Below are 18,925 nucleotides of genomic sequence, written 5' to 3'. Positions count from 1 at the left end.
ACACATACACAAGCATAGAATATCCAGGCCCTACCCTGAGGTGCATTAAATTGCGGTTCTCAAGCGTCAAGTAGTCTGAGGTGGAGTGGACCTCCACCTAAAACTGGCCGCTTGTGCTGGGCAGGATACCCAAATCCAACTCTACACACAAACTGTACCTACACGTTAGGTGTTTCAAATGAAGTGAGTTCTGCATGTCATACATTTGAATTACCCCCCCCCCCATATAAAGACTGACCTTTAACCCTCGTTGAAAGGTGGAGATAGAGAGCAGAGCCAGGTCTTGCTGTTCCTCAGCATATCGCACCAGGTACACGTAGACCAGCTTCTTCACCTTGAGGCAATACATGACAACTGGTAAAGGCACAGCAGGGGGTAGAGGAACCACGATTTCCAGAACCTCCCTGAGGTTGGTTAGAGTGAGGATCATTGACAGCCTTACGGAAAAGGCCCAGGAGCCTACCTCAATGTTCTTACATGCCACATTCTTCACCACGGCTGGGAAGAGGTCTGAAGCGTTCTTTCCTCTGGCAATCATCTGTGGCAGACAACCACAAAACACACCTAAGACCGTTTTCTTCCAAAAAACCCTGAAGATGGAACATTACTGACAAGAAGAGATGAGAACAAAGGCTTCGGCCTATTCAGATAGGTTAATTTCCATCAGCATGTTAAATGTCATCAGGGTGCAGGAGCAGTCAGAATTTAAATGGCCCGTTAGTACTGACCTACACGTCATTACATGTCTTTTTTCATATTATAAAACGAAGCAGAGCTTGTTTTTTTCATATATATAACGGTGAAGAGTGAATATTGAGGTAATGGGTGTTCTCAGAGCTTCATGGGCAGTAGGCCAGAGATTGTGAAATAAAACGTGACATCTTTTATTTATGTCTCCAGGCCCTTTGACAGAAAACGGGGCCACCAGTTAATGGGGCTGTCGGCTATTTAGCCAGAGGTGTGCTGATGAATGGCGACGGCGAGGTCTGGTCCTGCAGCTGGTTCCTGGGGTCCTACCGACCTTCGCACCCAGCTTGTAATGGAAAGTTAAAAAGGCCCCTGGCCCCTCACCACCCGCTTCCTACAGTCATAAATATTTCAGCCACTGGCTCCCTTCTACAATGCTCCGAAACCGACACCAATAATGAATATTTAACACCTGACTGTGCATATTCTCTGTCTCTGCCCCTCTTATCTATCTCTTATTCTCTTTCTTACAGCTGTCACATTATACAAGACATGGTAGAAACCCCTCTGCTCTAGAGACCCCTTGGCACTGCTCTAAAGAAGTCGCCCTTCTGAGATCACTGGCACGCTTCTCACGGTCTTATTCATGAGAGATGTTGCATCACTGCACTTATTGTGCAATATCACGCATGGTCCAAAACAGAACCTTTTTCATAAGCAAATCTCAAAAATGTCAAACGATAGAGAATGACTTGGCATTTCCTACAGACATGACATTTCTCCCTCAGCCCCTCCTTGTAAGGACTTTCCTTTCTGGCTCCAGGAAAGTGTGCAGCTCAAGCCGTTCTCCCTGTGACAGCAGGGATGTGTGATTTAGGGATTCTGTGAGGGCCAGTCTTATTGAGCGCCATTTGACTTGCCTGCGCTTCAAGCTTCAAAGAATAAAATGGCAGTTTAGATTTAGATTTAGAGAGAGAAAACGTAGCCATTGTCAGTGTATTGTCAGTGTATTGTCAGTGGCACCAATGATGCTACCAACAAGCAAAATTCAAAACCGACATTCTAATTGTCAAATGCTGGATAACAAATAGCAAATAAAACCTAAAAACTAACAGCAAAATACTGGATCTTTTAGTTTAATCTATATTTGCTTATGTCTTGTTTTATCTATATTTTCTTATCTCTGATTCTCTGAACTTAGGATCCATCAGCTCCATTTTTTATTCCATGTCATTACTGCTTTAATAAAATTGAGTTAATAAATAATAAAGAGTGTTAAGGCATTTAAAAGATACTCACTGCCACAATCCTCTTCATTGCCTCCAGCTTCAGGGAGTCTTTGTTGCTGTCCAGCATCTCCTTTAAGTCATCATGTCTAGAAGGAGTCAAAAACTCAAATTATGGTTTTGCTAAAAAGTTCCACTTAGAATCTCTCCCCTGCGGCCACAGACAAAGGAGACCAGGTTAATGTAAAAACTGTCTTTTGATATTAAAAATCAGTTATGATGTGTGAATGGTTTTCTTAGAATTATCACTCATATGGAAACAGATCATTTATGACATGCACACAGAGGCATTCGAATTTAATAGTGAAGAGTCCAAGTTTTATTCCACGGAGACTCTAGCATGCTATATTCATTGAGATCTTTGATGAATGATGCCTGGCTGCTACTTGTCTAATCTCTTTAGTGCAGTTTGAGACCAGCCCTGAGCGTCCTGTAATGAGCCATAACAAGCTCTGATGAAAGCCATGAAAATGATGCAGTCACCGTCATGTTGAACATAAAGAAAATGCTACTGAAAAGTCCATTCTCACTCCCAATTTTACTCTTTGTCAGGATATACAATGTCTACTTAGATAACTGTCACAGTGCAGGCACAATGCAGAATCCTGCCAGTAACTAGTGAATGAGGAGGCATCATTTGCTCATAACCATCAGCGTTAATTAGCTGATGCGTCCAGCAATAAGGCATCTTGCAGCAGCAGGGTGACCTCATCTGTCCATCATGCACCTAGTCATCCTGAATGTGGACAGCATGACATTATAAACCTGCATGTACGCCGCTCTGAGTCACAGCCGCTAATTGCAGCACAGGGATTTTCAGGCCGTCATGTTGTTTTGGGTGAAGCAGTACGAGTCGTCCTTCCTGACAGCACATTTGTCACACAGCTAATCACACCAACTAACAAATCACAATCTCCCAGTGACTGAAAGTGAGGGGAGGATACAGTGACCATGTACTACATTTGTGCTTTAATAAGCATTCCTGATTCATCCCTAGTTTGTAGGAGTAGGCTGCTGGTGGATTCTACATTCATACACCAGCCTGTTGCAACTTCAAACAGCATATATTAAAGACATTGCAGATTTGTTAAATATACAAAATGGAGCATCACACAGGGTCCACATTGGACAAGGCATCGATACAGCATGAGACAACAAGGAACCGGCACAGCAGATGGGAGCATGAGTTATTCCAGGCCCATGAAATGCATTGTGCCTTGATGCCATCCTTACACATCCCTTAATGAGCATGTAGCATGTTACCATGGCAGCTGCTTCTGTCTTCTATTTTTTAAACAGGTGTTGGTGACGTTCTGTCCAACACATAAATGTGTATGCAATTCAATGCTTGGTAATGATAAAGCCTTTATCTCCTAGTTCATCAGGTCTTCATAGGGTCTTTACACAGAGAGACCTGGGACACCAGTCAACATATCGGGTGATTTTATGCTGGACATGCATAAAGTGCCTTTATTCTCGGGCTCCGTTCTGTAAAGTAAAATTCCCTTAGAAATCCATGACTATTTGAAGAAAGATAACTTGCACAAAGCCCTTTGTCTGTCCAAACAAACGGTGAACAGGCTTGCAGATTCCTGTGCAACTTTTTTGAAGAGAAGAGCTTTAATGAGCTCTTGGATTATTTAAAGGCACAAAGAGGCAGATTGATTCACAGCAGCAGCCTCATTTGCTAAGAGCTCCAAAAATGTCTGCAGGGGATGGTTTTTCTGCAATCTTGGCCAGGAACATTTGTTCATCTGTCATGCACTAGTGTTGTGATGGGGGCCAAATGCCTGCCATGAGTGTGGGCGGCTGGTGCACCACTCAGAGGAAACCTGAAATGACATTTTCTCTGCCCAGATTCACCAATCACAGACAGGGACCATCCTCACGCTCAGCTGTGGCCCACAGGGCGCTCCACGAATCTGTGCTCTGATGTCCACAAGAGCAGCTTGAATTTTATGAGGCAATAATGAATAGTGCAAATCATTCACACACACACACACACACACACACACAAAAAAATCCTTCGCACAGTAAGTCAAAACAGCCAACCATTGGTAATTAGAATGAATCATTTCAGATATGATTCATTTCTTTCAAAACAGTATTAGGCAAGTTGCATCCATAAGGACACTGTTGCGTTAGTATTTTGCTGCGTAGCCAAGCGGAGATAATGGCAAGAAGAAGAAAGGGAAAGCTATGCAACATTTTACACAGGCTATTTAGCAGCTAGTTGCACAGCACGTTGGCCAAAGCTACATTTGTATTCCTGGGCTGCATGTTCTAACAAGTTCTAACATATAAAGGAAGCCTGTGAAAGGATAACTATTTATGGAGACCACATCAAAAATCAAATAAACAAAATTTACATAGCATATGAGATATAGCACCTTTCTCTCATGCCACACACGTTATGGTGTGATAACTCCTTTACAACATTATCCTAAATACATAATAATACATACTTCATATTTTAATCATTTTATTACAACACCGCAGCAAGCTTTCAACAGGCTTAGTCTTAAATAAATGTTCATAGTTGGTTGTTGTTTTTCACGTCCTATCTTTGTGTCTAAGTGGTATGGTTTGGTCACTAATATTTCTATATAATTTATCATTTTTCCATCTTACCTGCACCTATTATTGTTTATATCTATAATGCAGCGTAAACCAGTGGGATGAGCTGGAAAAACATAACCTGAAAATGTTATGTTCTTACAACCAATCCCAAAGCCTAATGGGAATGCTACCCAAGTATCCTCTGAGACAGAGCAGAGAATCCGAGGAATTGCTGGCTGTACCTGTGTTGTAATTAGCGCTGTGAAGGCCTTTTGGATCTTTGGGAGACAGGGCAGTGATGCACTAAGATCAGACAGAATTCCTGATGCCCAGAAATGGATCTGGCTCAGCTGTCAGACGGCTACCTGAGAGGCCTGTGAGGATCAGTAAGTGCAGCAATTGGGAGCAGGAAATTCCTGGTCGCTGTGAATGGGTCATGTATGCTTAAAGGCTTAATTGAGGTTTATGCTGAAATTTTGATCGCAAGAATTTCTGTTCATACTCCAAGAGTTTCTGTAGAGCCAGTCATTGGTCACAAGTAATGCAATGCCTTAATAGGTGCAGCCATAGCAATTTAACGATTTAATTATTACTGTGAGCCCCATGCTGAGACTATGTATGAACATCATTCAGAAATTAAAATCTGCCAGAACATCCTTGTTCTGAATGCATTAATAATGCAGAGCACAACCTGCAATGTATGTATGCACGAAATGAATAGGTATACTCATCTATTGCAGGGTACACTGAAAGAGGAACAGACTAATTAAAAACTCTCTGTAACACTGTCACTCTGCTATTGTGGGAATTAAACGGCTATATATCTCAGCATAGCTCCAGGTTATGCTGACTTGTTTCCAAGGCAACAAAGAATGCAATAAAGTGGAGTGATTTTCCTGCCTGCTCCGACGGCTTTGCACAGCTGTTGTTGCTGTAACAGCAGAGCGACTCGGGAGATGCAGGAAGAGCGACTCCGACATGGCTTCATGAAGAACTCCCCAGGTGATGACCATTAGAAGGCTGCTGATCCAATTCTGAGACGATATGAGCTTGCTTTGTCAATCAAGTCTCTCGTGGCAAAGCCATAACACAAATCGCCGGGGCGACAAAGACACAGATTACAACTGAGACGCCAGGTCATTTGGAGGGTGGTGCAATGTGTCTAGTCCACATATTGCTTTTGTAATTGTATAACCTGCATCATTTGTGGTTGGTTTCTGTACTGTATGGCCTATGGGGCCCCACAACAATTTGAGCTTCTAGTACCCTGATTCTGCAAAAAGCGGTGTGGATGTTGAGCTCCAGCAGTAGAGGAGCAGGCACACTTAACTGGGCTACTGGGGGCTCATTAATCCCCATCAGCCTGATACGAAGAAACACTTACTTCTAACCATATTTACCTTGCAGCTATGTAACTGCTTTTAGGTCCCAACGTGGCATATAAGATTAAAGTTCTACTTTGCTGACTAATTGTCATTTTGTGTGGATGTAAAAGTACAACTCCTGTAAGAAGGGCCTGGAATCGGTGTTATCATTGTCCCTTGCAAGGAAGCTTGTTTCGGTGACAACAGAGGGTTGATGGGACCAGCTCTCATTGGAGAACAGGAATGAGGAAGCCTCTTTATAAGAACAGCTTTGAGTTTTGTTTCGGAAAGATCTGCTCGCTCCTCACACGCTGGATCTCAGATCCAAAGGGCCCTTTCACAAATAGGTGGCAGGGGCCGACGCAGGGTGGTTAGAGGTGCCAATTAAACACAAGCACCCTATTTTTCCTTTGAGGAACACAGTTGGACAAAGTGCATATGAAATAACCAGAGATCAGAAGCACTGGAGATGATCTGATCTTCAACTAGAAACTGGATCTGACACACATCAGGCCCAGCAGGGCCAATCTAGGCAGTCTTCTGTCATCTTCACCACTCCGAGCAGAAAAGTATGTGTCCTTCTTTTAAACCCATGGTGTATGAGTCTGACTGAGAAGCCGATCCATGCCCCAGTGGGAAGCTTACGCCATCAGCGGGTTGAAGGTTTTGCTTTATTGTGCCTCCCTCCCCTATATATTTTTCAGCAGCCCAGCCATAGGTCCTTAGACAATAAACCACATGCCAACGTGAGGTTGTAGCTCTATGCCTTGTGAAATTAATCAAGTTACAGGTAACAAAATCACCCATTTGAATAATTTCAGTGTCTAATTAATAAGCTGAAGATACATTTTGTGCAACAAGAGGGAACAAGTCTCCCAAATAAATACACCCTAATTAGAAAATTAGGAATTAAAAAGTTCCCGGTCGGCAAAATATATTTTCATCAGCGTGACATTTAACGTTTAATCATGTTGATGTCTTGACTCATTTATTAACTCTGCTCAAATGCACACCGAGAAAACAACTCCCATAACGTCTCAATGCCCCAGTCTAGTATAAAAAGATTGCATTTGTAGGATTATGCAAGAGTTTTTTTTAAACATTCTCTAAATAAGCTGAATCCATCGCAGATGCGCATTAAAACCTCGCTTATCTCCTTGCCCACAGCAACCGCATCCCGTAGTAAACATTGGGCCAACATTCTGCCAGTGTGAATACACTCGAATGCATTCCCATACGTGCTGCAACTGTGTTCGGCTCCGTCTAGCATGTGATTTAAAGGTGACTGAGCGCTTTTTTCCATTTCAAACTGACATGCATTCTAGAAAGGGACCTGATAAGTGCCCAGCAAATAGCCTCACTCTCCCTCAAGAGAGGAAAACATTGCTGAGAGGAGTGAGCCGAAGACAAAAACACCACCAAACCCCGGAAGCTCTTGGCTTTTTGCATTTTCTGGCATATGGCTAGAAAAGCTAGAGGCGGTTTTAAAGCGGTTTTGAATTCGCAGAGATCGGAGAGAGAGAGAGAGAGTCGACTCCCTTCCACTGAAATGCTGCCTTGGGTTACAGGCATCCCGTGTCCTTATCTATACTCTGCTGCGTATGAGCTCTCAGGCTCACTTCGTCAGCACGAGGAGGGTTAGTGATGGTTTTCAGCTCCATTACCCAGCATGTGCTGGAGGCAACAGGGACGTGAGGGCCTACCGCAGAGGTTGGGTCTGGGCGCTGGTGACCCCTTCCTCCAGAGGCGCCCGTTCCTCAGAGTCCCCTCCACCCGTCCCAGCCACCTTCAGGTTGCGGAGCTCCTCGGGCTGCACGGCGCTGTACCAGTTCTGCTGGATGCTATCGGGGGTCAGTACAGGGCTCCTGGCCTCCTCCTGGGCCTGGGCCTGCACCGTCTTCACGATATTCACCGCATTCACCGGCAGCTGTAGCAGCTTCTGCATGGGTGTCATCCTTACAGCAAGTGGCGCCGCCGGCTCTCCAGCGCAACCACCTGTGGGAAAACCTCTCCGAAACCAGGAAAACCCAGCGGTATTCCACTGTGGGTTCTGACTCTCGTCCTGAGGAAGGCAGATGCCCCTGGTCTTCGTCGTTTGATGGAGGACCACTGAGGGCGTTCCACTTGCCTCCCCTCTGCCGGGAGAACGTGTTCGGTCTGCTCGCCGGCGGCTTGGCTGTCTCCAGCTCGTCCGCAGCCCTGTGTGATAGCTCAGCCCACTCACACAGCCACGTTAGCAGCTCCCCTCCCCTCCCCTCCTCTTCTCTCTCTCTCTCTCTCTCTCTCTCTCTCCCTCCACCACCTCTCCGTCCCCGGCGCTCACTGTGCTCTCTCTCCATTCACAGTTCCCTCGGCTCAACCTCTCCTCCCTCGTTTCTCACTTCGCTCTCACCATCATTGCTTTCATTTCAAACCCACCTCTCCCCGCACCGTAAAGCCCAACATGACTCAGCTGTCACGGGATCGCTGAAGTGATGCCGCTCGGCTCCAACCCTATTAATAAACAGAGAAGAGCCCGGCGAATTACCACCCGGAGCGGTGCAGTTACTGCCTTAACGTATACAGTCACACGCCGCACGTTCCGGCCCCATCGACCTGTTTGGCGAAGAGCACCGCCCGCAGCGGCGCCCGTGATAAATGCGATTTCAGGGAGTGGTGCGCAGAGGACGAGGCACTAAATTTCCACACCGACCGCGCGCATCGGTATTCATCTGTTGCGGCGTCACAGCCCCGAGCTCATTAATTCCATGCGTGTGGCATTTTGGTGCATTTCGCTTCTGAGGCCGTCCTGCCAGGCCTGGTTAAAGCAGACATGGCACAGGGATGCCCTACGCCGGTGACAACGCGCATCAACACACACATGAAGGCACGAGCGCACACTTGCACCATGGGGCGTGCCCAAGAGTCCCGTCAAAAAGAAAACGCGCTCCCTGCAGGTGAAAGAAATGAAAATAGTGACCCAGCGACACCAGTGCGGCGTGAAATGTTGCACGCTGGGGGAAGCTGCGCGGCAGCAGCACCGGCTACCTTTAGCACATGATTAACTTGCTCACAATCCTCTTCTTTTTACGTTTCATACCGATTTGAACGTTTAGAGATCAAATTTACACAAGCGGTGCGTAATCCGGTCACCACATCTAATACTTCTGTTCTTACCAGATCCTACGAAGCGTGCATAGTATAGTGTTTCATGTCACTCATCCTTTATTAAACACAGCCACGGTTCGGCAGAGACGGTGTCACGGGCCGAGGGGGGAGTATAGTAAGCTGTCTTTATCGCGGCTCATCATCAGGAATGTTGCCAGGGCAACAGCATGGGAAGGGATCCTCCTCTGGTTTGTTTACCGACGAACCAGAAGGACAGCTACTCTTCACCGTCTGTGCACCTGGCAAGCACAAAGCGTCACAAATGTCAGGCCACCGCGTGTGGTCAGATGAAAACTTCAGTAGGCAGGCGATTGGTTTACGGTCGCGGTGTGTCGGCGTGCGTCAAGCCCGGCAAAGCTCATTTCCTCTTTCATTTGTATCTGCCACGCTTGTCATTCACGGCCAAACAATTCACGCAAACACCTGATTACCTGAACGCCGCGAGGACAAAGATGGGGTTCATTATGACCATCGATGGACGCAATCCACAGAATGTCCTTACGGAATATTCGTGGATACAAGCTGGCACAGGCAGTGCACTTGGCAAAATGTTACCTGAAGTGAATGCTTTGTCATCACAAAGCAACATGAGAAAAGCAACAAAGGATAAAGATAGTTAATAGCCAACGTAATATGCAGTGTGGCATTTCTCACTTGCTCGGCGCATTTGAACAACAGCCGCCATCCTCTTCTATCAAAATGTTTGCAGGCTATTTTAACACTCTTGGCAAACTAGTTTGAGTCTTCCTCCTCCGCCCGGCACCTTGACTGGTTGTATGTTCTATGAGATTATAAATTTTCCCATGAGAACCACGACATTCAGAAAGAACAGACGCAGAACCTCCACAAATCGGGTTTCCAGCATGAGCACAGCAAGAACACACAGTGTTCCTATCGCAGTAAGATGGCCTTGGTCTACAGATCTTCAGCTTTTTTCTGTTTGGACTCCATGTTGACTTTTGCATAATGCATTTTGGCAATTGTACAATGTTTGGAATAGCAAAGCTCATCCCAGGTTCCTAAGGCGGCATCATGCCTGCTTGATGTATGGTTGCGTGTGGACCACTGGCTCCCCCTTCTGCTGAAACAGAGTACTGCAGCACCTTAATCCTCCTCTGAACAGGCCGAACGTTTCAGCACTGCACCTAACCAGCACCCAACACTACATCCGGAGTGTGTTTACATTTTAAGACATGCTACAAAGGGTGCACAGTTTCCACAGGCCGCATTACATTATAGGGGAGGTCATGAGATCATTATACACTACTGCTAAGATGTTTAGGGTAATTTAGGAATGTCCTTGTTTTTAAAAAAAAAAAAAAAATGAAAAGGCCTTTGGATAGAAACCTTACAAAAAGAATAAATGTAATTGATAACATTTGAAATAATGTTTCTCCACTCTACTGGTGTGAATTTGCCCTGTTTTATTGCTTCTTTAATCAACACAACATTTTTCAGCTATAGTAAAATTACTTCTAACAATAATGGAGCTTTTAGAGTAACAGTCCTGGGTTAATGAATGCAGCATTCTATTAGAACAAAAGACTAATTGCTGATGCAGATATTCCATCTTTAACAAACATTTCCAGTTTCTAGAGAAATTTACAGCATCAACAATGTCTGGGCTCGAGTTCTCATCCATCTGAACCATTTTATTTTACATTTTGATTAGAAATCCATTTTTGAAATCCATCTCAAAATGAAAGTTGTCAGAAACACTAGACAGGGAAATTTAGAAATGATCATTATCCAAAAGATAAGAAAACTCATCCAACATGTTCACTCAGTGATATCATGGCCTAGATGCACCAGATAAAATCAGCAGATACAATTTCCTAGGTAGACAGCCCTTATATAAGCAGATATGACCAGCACAAACACACAGACCCAGGAAAAAGCAACAGATCTTTCCATGCAGTATCTGAAAAAGAGGAAAAAATACAGTGTACATAACCGCCTTAATGGCACAATTACTGTCTGGGCACGCAGGTTAAATGGCATGGGGGTTCCTAAAAATCAAAGTCTATTCTCTGCAGCTCAAAGAAAGTTTAAGGGTTGTGGTAAGATGACGTGGTTGAAGTGAAGTGCTATAATCAACTTCTCCTCCATCGTGGCGTAACGATCCTAGCTGGGCACAAATGCAGGCCCCGCCCCTTCATGGTCTCCCTCCTTTAAAGGAGTACCTGCACCAGTGTTCCGGGTCCGGTATTTAGGTTCTGTCCACCACTGTGTGCGCGTGTGGGTTGTGTGCATGTGGTCGGTGGGTCAGTTGAGTCAGCGGTTTTACCGTGGGCTGGCAGGGCCGTCAGGCAGACCCCGAGCAGTCCTCGCCCACAGGTCTTGCTGGCGTCAGTGTGACTCTGGAGTCTGGTAGGTGGAAGTGGAGTGTGTGCGTGTTAGTTCCTCGTGTGAGTGAGCTTTTCCATTCCCCGTTTCTCACTCCTTTCCTGCTAGCAGATTCCTATGCTTCTTTGTAACCTATTAGACTGTTTTTGTTTGTTAAAGCACCTACGCCTGGGTCCTCCCCTTCCTTTGCATTGTTTCTATTGGTGTCAAGGTCAAAGTTCAACTAAAATTTACTTACAAAATTAACAGTGTGTGCAGAAGCACTATATGCCAATAATTTATTATTTCTATTTCATTTTCTGACATCCCTTGTTTTATACCGGCAAATGCTGACTTTAACCCTTTAGTGCTGGATACGGTGTATGGACAGTCCAGCTCCAACATCTGAACAAACAGGTTTGATTTCAGGACCAGCAACTTGTCACATTCAACTAACATCGACTGCTTCAACATTTTTAGAGGCACTGACCTCTGACTGGCTGATTCATGCTACGCCACTATTATTTAACATATTGGCACAGTAATTATGAACCTTTCAATAGGTAACTGAAATTTAATTACACCTTTTCCTCCAGTAACTGTAAATGATAAAAAAAAATTTATTAATAAATTACGTAGTGCCATTAGAGGTAACTCATTATCCCTCAATACTGCTGGTATACACATTTACATTTTTACATTTACAGCATTTATCAGACGCCCTTATCCAGAGCGACTTACAATTAGTATTTACAGGGACAGTCTCCCTGGAGCAACTCAGGGTTAAGTGTCTTGCTCAGGGACACAATGGTAGTAAGTGGGATTTGAACCTGGGTCTTCTGGTTCGAAGGCGAGTGTGTTACCCACTAGGCTACTACCACCCACATTGGCACTATACAATCAAGAGCATGTCGATCAAGGATGGACACTTCTGAAAGGTATATGAGCAGTACTCAAGTTCCATTCCATCCCTTGTGCTACTTTATCAATGAATGCATAGATCTATTTAAAGCCCCATGGTTTCAGCAATGCGGAAAATGCGGACGAAATAGCGAAATCCAACAAATAAAATGGAATCAGTTGTAAAACACAGAATTGTGTATAATTTGCATTTCTGGCCGCTGCAGCTCACTACGCGTGTTTCCTATTGAGGCGGGATGTTCGCACACACCAACGCGACGTAAACTCAAGGTCAGCTATGGTGAAGAGGACGTCAGTGTCGAATCCAGACCACTTGCCCGGTCGGTTCCACACAAACTCGGCAAACTCTTGGTCATGCAAACAAATCAGCTGATTCAAAATGTGATTTTAATATCATGGCCTCAGTTCATAATGCAGGTGGACAACATTTTTTTGTACTCCAGTCTCCCCAATCTTGATTTATTTGATACGTTTTTATGTTGAGGTCAAGCGTGAAGCACTTTTATTTTACATGTGTAATATTGTGAAGTAGTTCTTTGCCTGAAATGCAGATATTATTTACAGTTAAATGGTTTATAAAAGCAAAGTGTTTAAAGCCCAAGCACTTAGTTGAACAGTAATTAAATATGATTTGTCATACTGCACTTGCTCTTTTTTCCCACCCACTCCATAATCACACAGTTTTTAGGTGAATAAACACGTTTATAACAGAAAACATGGAATTCAGAAGAATTAAAATGCTAAGGATGCCATCCATCCATCCATCCAGGCGGCGGTGTTTCTTAAAACTAGTTTGTATTAATTTACCTGAATTTACCTGCGTAGCAAAGCCTATGAAGTATTAATAGTAATAATAATGATACATTAATTACCTATGAGGCCACCATGACGCACCCTCCCCTTCCCAATACAGCCAAGCTGGACAAACCTAGCGGCTAACAATAAAAAATAAATCACACGCACTACATCAAAGGACGTTTGACTTCGTCATAGTAATATTATTCCTAACAACATATCGTTTCTAGCAACATATTATTTTTTCAATTCAACTGATTACCGTAAATCCAAACCACACTCAGCTACCACTGAATCCCTGAACATGACACTATGTTGCTCCAGAAGGACTTATACCTAATATCAGGATCAGAATCATACAAGAATTTGGTTCTGGCCATAGGGCACCAACAAGTGCAAATACTAAAATAAGATTAATAATGTTCCCGAAAACAATAGGGCTACGCACCCTCTGGTATTAGTGAACGGAAACAACTTTCAGTAATAAAATATGACTTATTTCAGTACACCCAGAGAACCAGCACACACACTCTATTTATTCCCACCTATAGACAATTCAGAGTTGGGTATTCACCTACTGCAGGAGGAAACCGGAGAACTTGGAGGAAACCCGCACAAACACGGGGAGAGCATGTTACGCCACACACATATGGTCCGAGTCGGGATTCGAACTGACAACCTTGGAGGTCTGATGACCCAATGCATTACCAACAGTGAATAAATTGATCAATCAATCAATAAATGCATTATATCAGAATGTAGTAAGAAGGTTGCCGGTTCGAATTCCGATCCGCCATGGTGCCACTGAGGTGCCACCGTCCCACACACTGAGGTGCCACCGTCCCCACACACTGAGGTGCCACCGTCCCACACACTGAGGTGCCACCGTCCCCACACACTGCTCCCCGGGCGCCTGTCACGACTGCCCACTGCTCACCAAGGGTGATGGTTAAAGGCAGAGGACACATTTCGTTGTGTCAGCGTGTGCTGTGCTGCAGTGTTTCACAATGACAATCACTTCACTTTATCACTTCAGTTATGCAATGTGTAATACTTAGCAATACTAATGAGTGGCCAGTAACTTTTGCGTATAATTTTATATTTATTTATGTCTTCATTTCACCACATGAAGTAGGTTTAATTCTCTTTAAATGTATATCATTCTATACTGTACATACTGTATCCTGTGCATCACACGCAACTGCAATGACACGATATCAGCTGTGATCCTATAAATTCGCGTATTTGATGCATGCAGCACGACGTTCCGTGTATAATCTGTTATTGTGACGATTCTCGCTGCATTCGCGTCCCGTCGTGCTGTGATCGTGGACAGACCGCGGCGGCGCGCTGTCCACACGGCGGTGGTCCTGAAACGCTTCCTGTCCCGAAGCCCACGAAGCCAGCGGAGTCCCGGAGGCGACATGGCGACGTCGCGTCCACCAAATCACGCCTCGGCCTCCACGGAGGACGCGACGACAAAGTACTGCGCGCCGCGACGGCCTCGTGTTTCGTGGTAAATATACAAATTCGCGCATCCGTGCTCACTTCCCACAGCACCCACATCGGCGGTTCGAGTCTCCATTGTGGCGTCCGCCGCGCACCTCCCCCATACTCCCGCTCGGCCGTGAGCCCACGTCCCCCCCCCGGTCCCGAGCTGCCCCCTCACCGCTTGTAGTCGGAGGAGAAGATGCCGCCGCTGGCCGGGTCGTGTCCGTACTCGGGCTCCCCGACGCTGGAGGAGCCGCCCTTCTCGTCGCCGAAGCCGGAGCCCGAAGACATCGCTGGCTGCCTGGCGCACGGAGAGCGGAACGGCGGAGATTTGGAGGGTCGCGGCGCGGGGGGGAAACAGCGCCGCCGCCGGCCGCGGCTCCGCGCCTCGGTATCCCGGCAGCGCCTGCGGGGCGATGCGCGGGTCACGTGATTGGATCACAGTGGGCGCTTTAATGGGAGAAATGTTATTATGACGCTCGTAATAAGACGCGTTGCTGTTCCTGCGGTGGTCTGTTTTCATACATTAATAGCAACACAAGAGATGTTTGTCTCATATGTCAAAACAAAAAGACAAGAGGTTATTAGAATTCTCTTTCAGTCTCCTTTTCTGCAAAGAATCTTCATCTTCTTCAATGTAGATATTATCTTCATAGGTCCAGAAGTATATTGTCACACAGTTAAACCTCTGAGTCTTCAGTGTTTTAATTGGAGGAGGCCAACCAACAGAAAAACTCAAATTAAAGCGCTGGAAATTAGAAAAGACAAGCAGATGTAGTTACTACAACCTTTAGTATATAACTTGTAGTATTAAATGGTTGCATATTACATATTTCAGTGTCTGCACAGCGTCTGTAGTAGATCCCCCTCAAACATTTCGCATTGTTGTCTGTGAAGATTCCCAGTCATCCAGCTGAATTTGTCTGCTCATAGACTTCAGTTCAGCACTCTACACCATCATTCCTCAGCACCTGACAGACCTCAGGAACAGCATCTCCAGCACCACCACAATGAGCACTGATCTTCATGAAACAATGGCATTATGTGTGTAGAGCTATTGTTCTCTAAGCAGCAATACAATATAGCTCTCCATCTCTGACCTTTTGCTTGTTGGAGATCATTTAATAGTTAACAAAGTAGGGAGAGACCAAGAGACCTAGTAGCACATCTCTAGCTATGATTTTTTTTTTGTATCTAATTAAATGTAATTAATATTAATAATTTTTTTTGTATCTAATTAAATGTAATTAATATTAATAATGTTCTCATCAAGAACATCTTTAACATCTCACAGAGCACCGCCGTTGCTCCAACATGTCTCAAGGCCACCACCATCATGTCTGTGCTGAAGAAGTCTTCAGTGTTGTGTCTCAGTGTCTACCGTCCCATTGCACTTACACCTGCTGCCCTCCAGCCTGGACAGACTGCAATTCACCTATTGTCCGAACCGCTCCACGGACGATGCCATCGGCACCACCCTGCATCTGACCCTCGCTCACCTGGACAATAGGACACATACGCACGAATGATGTTCATAGACTTCACTTCAGCACTCAACACCATCATTCCTCAGTACCTGACAGACCTCAGTCTCTCTGGATCAGAAACAGCATCTCCAGCACCACCACACTGAGCACTGGACACCCTGCTGACACACGACTGTGCAGCGCTGCACAGCTCCAACCAGCTCATCAAGTTCACAGATGACATGCCCGTGGTGGGTCAGCGTACAGATAGGAGAACCAATGACTGACGGACTGGTGTAAGGTCCACAACCTGTTTCTGGACAAAACGAAGGAGATGATGCTGACTTCAGAAGACAATGGAGGGACCACTCTCCACTGAACTGCACACGTTGCACACGTTGCTGTTGCACACGTGTACTTTATGTATGTATGTAACATTGTTCAAATGTTACATGTAGCACCCGGAGAAAAATAGTACCGTCTAACATGTATGTAGCTGAAATGACTATAAAGCTCACTTGAACTTGAACACTATTTGTGTATTTCACACTGAACAATTTCAGAATTCCTGTTGGGAAAATAAAATAACATTTTAATTAGATTTATCAATAAATATTTAATTATATTTAATTTATGGCACTCTTAGGTTACATTTCATGGGGATTCTACCCCCACCCACATGTACAAGCACATGTTTGTATGCTGGCACATGTTTCATGTGTCTAGTGCACTTTCTGTAGTGCTGTTGTCTATGTCTTCTCATATCTTCTCAATTTTGTCTCTTGTGTGTATTTGCAAGATGATGACAATAAAGTTGTCTTAGGCGCATACAGCCAGGATTACATGTTAAAATATACTGGCACCCAAAATATCATGTTTAAAGGTCTTTACTATTTAAAAATAATTGCGTAAAGGCCATGAATCAATAAATTACAATAAAGTGGTAATGTTGCTGTTGAACACTAGATGGCAGACACACCAAAGACAAGAGGTTATTAGAATTCTCTTTCAGTCTCCTTTTCTGCAAAGAATCTTCATCTTCCTCAATGTAGATATTATCTTCATAGACCCAGAAGTATATTGTCACACAGTTAAACCTCTATAGTCTTCTGTTGCCAACCAACAGAAAGCCTCAAATTAAAGTGCTGGAGATCAGAAAAGACAAGCAAATGACAACCAATATGAAGTAAATTGCACAGACCAGGTGCTTGTTTATCGTTTAGTTACTACAAAGCCCTCACAACCTTTAGTATATAACCTGTAGTATTAAATGGGTGCATATTATTATTATCACTTTATTATTATTACTTTCCTGTGTGCACACAATATTTCAGTGGCTGCACAGTGACTGTAGTAGATCTCCCTCAAACATTTCACATTGTTGTTTTTTCTTTACTGTGGCAAACCGTTCTTGGTGTGTTAAGTTAAATCAGAATATAAGTGTTCGTGTTTTACTTTATAAGCAGCCATTTTGAAAAGTGACATCAGAACACACCACACAACAAGTGCAGGGGAGTGTGATCAAATGAAAGACCAGACAAAAGGAACTCTGTCGTCAGCCCCAGTGACATCAATTAGTGCCATGTGATTTAATGCGCCCTGACAGCGGGCAGGGAGACCCTCCCAGCACTTCATTACCAGCTGCTCCATTCAGGGCGGCCCATTAACAGAACTCCTCAATGGGCCTCATGCCAACCTGCTTCACTGGAGCCGGCATTGCTGATCTTCACAGAGGCAAACACTGACTGAAGCCTTCTCAAGCCAATCACGCGCTCAGTGCAGAGGATAAAAATGAAACCATTACTCTTTGCTTAAGTTGATATGAAATCTAAATTGATCATTTTTAATAAATCTGGGAAAAAAAAGAAAATATAGTTATATGACTAACAATCTGGGATCTGTTGTCAAATGTAAGGTTGTCTACATAGATGGCAAGTTGCAATCTAAGTTATATGCTTAGAAGGTGATGTTCTACTCTGATAAAGTAATAATAAATTTACCACATCCTTGTTTGTATTGAAGTTCAGGATCATTCCTAGATATGCTTTTAAAAAAAAAAAAAAAAAAAAAAAAAAAAAAATTTTTTTAAAACAGCCACTGTAGCCACATTGTATTTATGAAATAAAGTTGATTAAAATCAAATTGGGGTAGTGACTTCACTTCCAAAGTTAATTTAACCATGTGCTGATTTCTGCATCCAGGTTGAGTTAATCTGAAAGCGGAACACCAGTAAGAAAAAGTCCAAATAGTTTGTCTAAAGATACATACTGAAAGCTGTTCAGAATGAAGCACAAGATCGCTTTAAAGCAGTTGCACAGACAAGCAGTCTGCTGTTGGATTTTAATTAGGAAATCTAGAGCATATTAAATTGGACATTTTAAAAAGGAACGGACTGAAAAAGGTAGAAAATGCTGCAAGCAGTGTACAGTAGGCCAGCAGTTTAAGGAATATTTAGTCATTAACCAGCTGCACAAAAAACTGAGAAGAATGTTTGAGTGAATTAGATTCTTCATACAAACACAAATTCAGATCAATCTTTATTATCCAGTTTCACATTCTGAAATCAGCTTTTTTTTTTTTTTTTTTTTTAAACAGCAATCTCATGTTAGCAGTCCATTTAGACTAGCAGTTCTGCAACGTTCAGAGAATCAGTATTCAACACCAAGCAAAAAACAAAAAAAAAAAATTGCACATATCTATTTGAAAGGGCATAGACAAACATCCATGTAGAGAAAAGGGAAGACTAAACATTACAGATTAGTTATTTAATTGCACAAAAAAATGCATAAATATTCATTATTACACAAATGTACAAAAATACTTGTACTTTTTTTGTTCAAATATACTCTAAACAGACAAGGAGAGCAGTATTTTGGCAAATCAG

At 43.9% G+C, this 18,925-nt stretch overlaps 1 protein-coding gene across 16 annotated transcripts in view; it reads right to left on the bottom strand.

Annotated features, from left to right (window-relative positions):
* The window catches only part of ap3b2 (adaptor related protein complex 3 subunit beta 2), a 31,667-nt gene extending 16,700 nt beyond the window's left edge, over positions 1–14,967 (bottom strand). For 7 of the 16 annotated variants that reach the window (XM_028958153.1, XM_028958145.1, XM_028958147.1 and 4 more), the window contains exons 1-4: positions 7,600–8,109; positions 1,987–2,062; positions 464–538; positions 239–334 (exon numbers count right to left, since the gene is read on the bottom strand). In XM_028958153.1, coding sequence (XP_028813986.1) covers positions 239–334; positions 464–538; positions 1,987–2,062; positions 7,600–7,850 — 498 coding nt within the window. In that variant the 5' untranslated portion in view covers positions 7,851–8,109. Of the gene's footprint in view, positions 1–238; positions 335–463; positions 539–1,986; positions 2,063–7,599; positions 8,111–14,753 lie in introns of those variants that run through there. The other 9 variants (XM_028958151.1, XM_028958150.1, XM_028958152.1 and 6 more) reach the window with 3 other exon arrangements.
* Between the last annotated feature and the right edge of the window lie 3,958 nt (positions 14,968–18,925).

This window comes from Denticeps clupeoides, chromosome 17 (assembly GCF_900700375.1).
Source record: "Denticeps clupeoides chromosome 17, fDenClu1.1, whole genome shotgun sequence".
NCBI lineage: Eukaryota > Metazoa > Chordata > Actinopteri > Clupeiformes > Denticipitidae > Denticeps > Denticeps clupeoides.
This window is presented reverse-complemented; position numbering and strand designations above follow the sequence as displayed.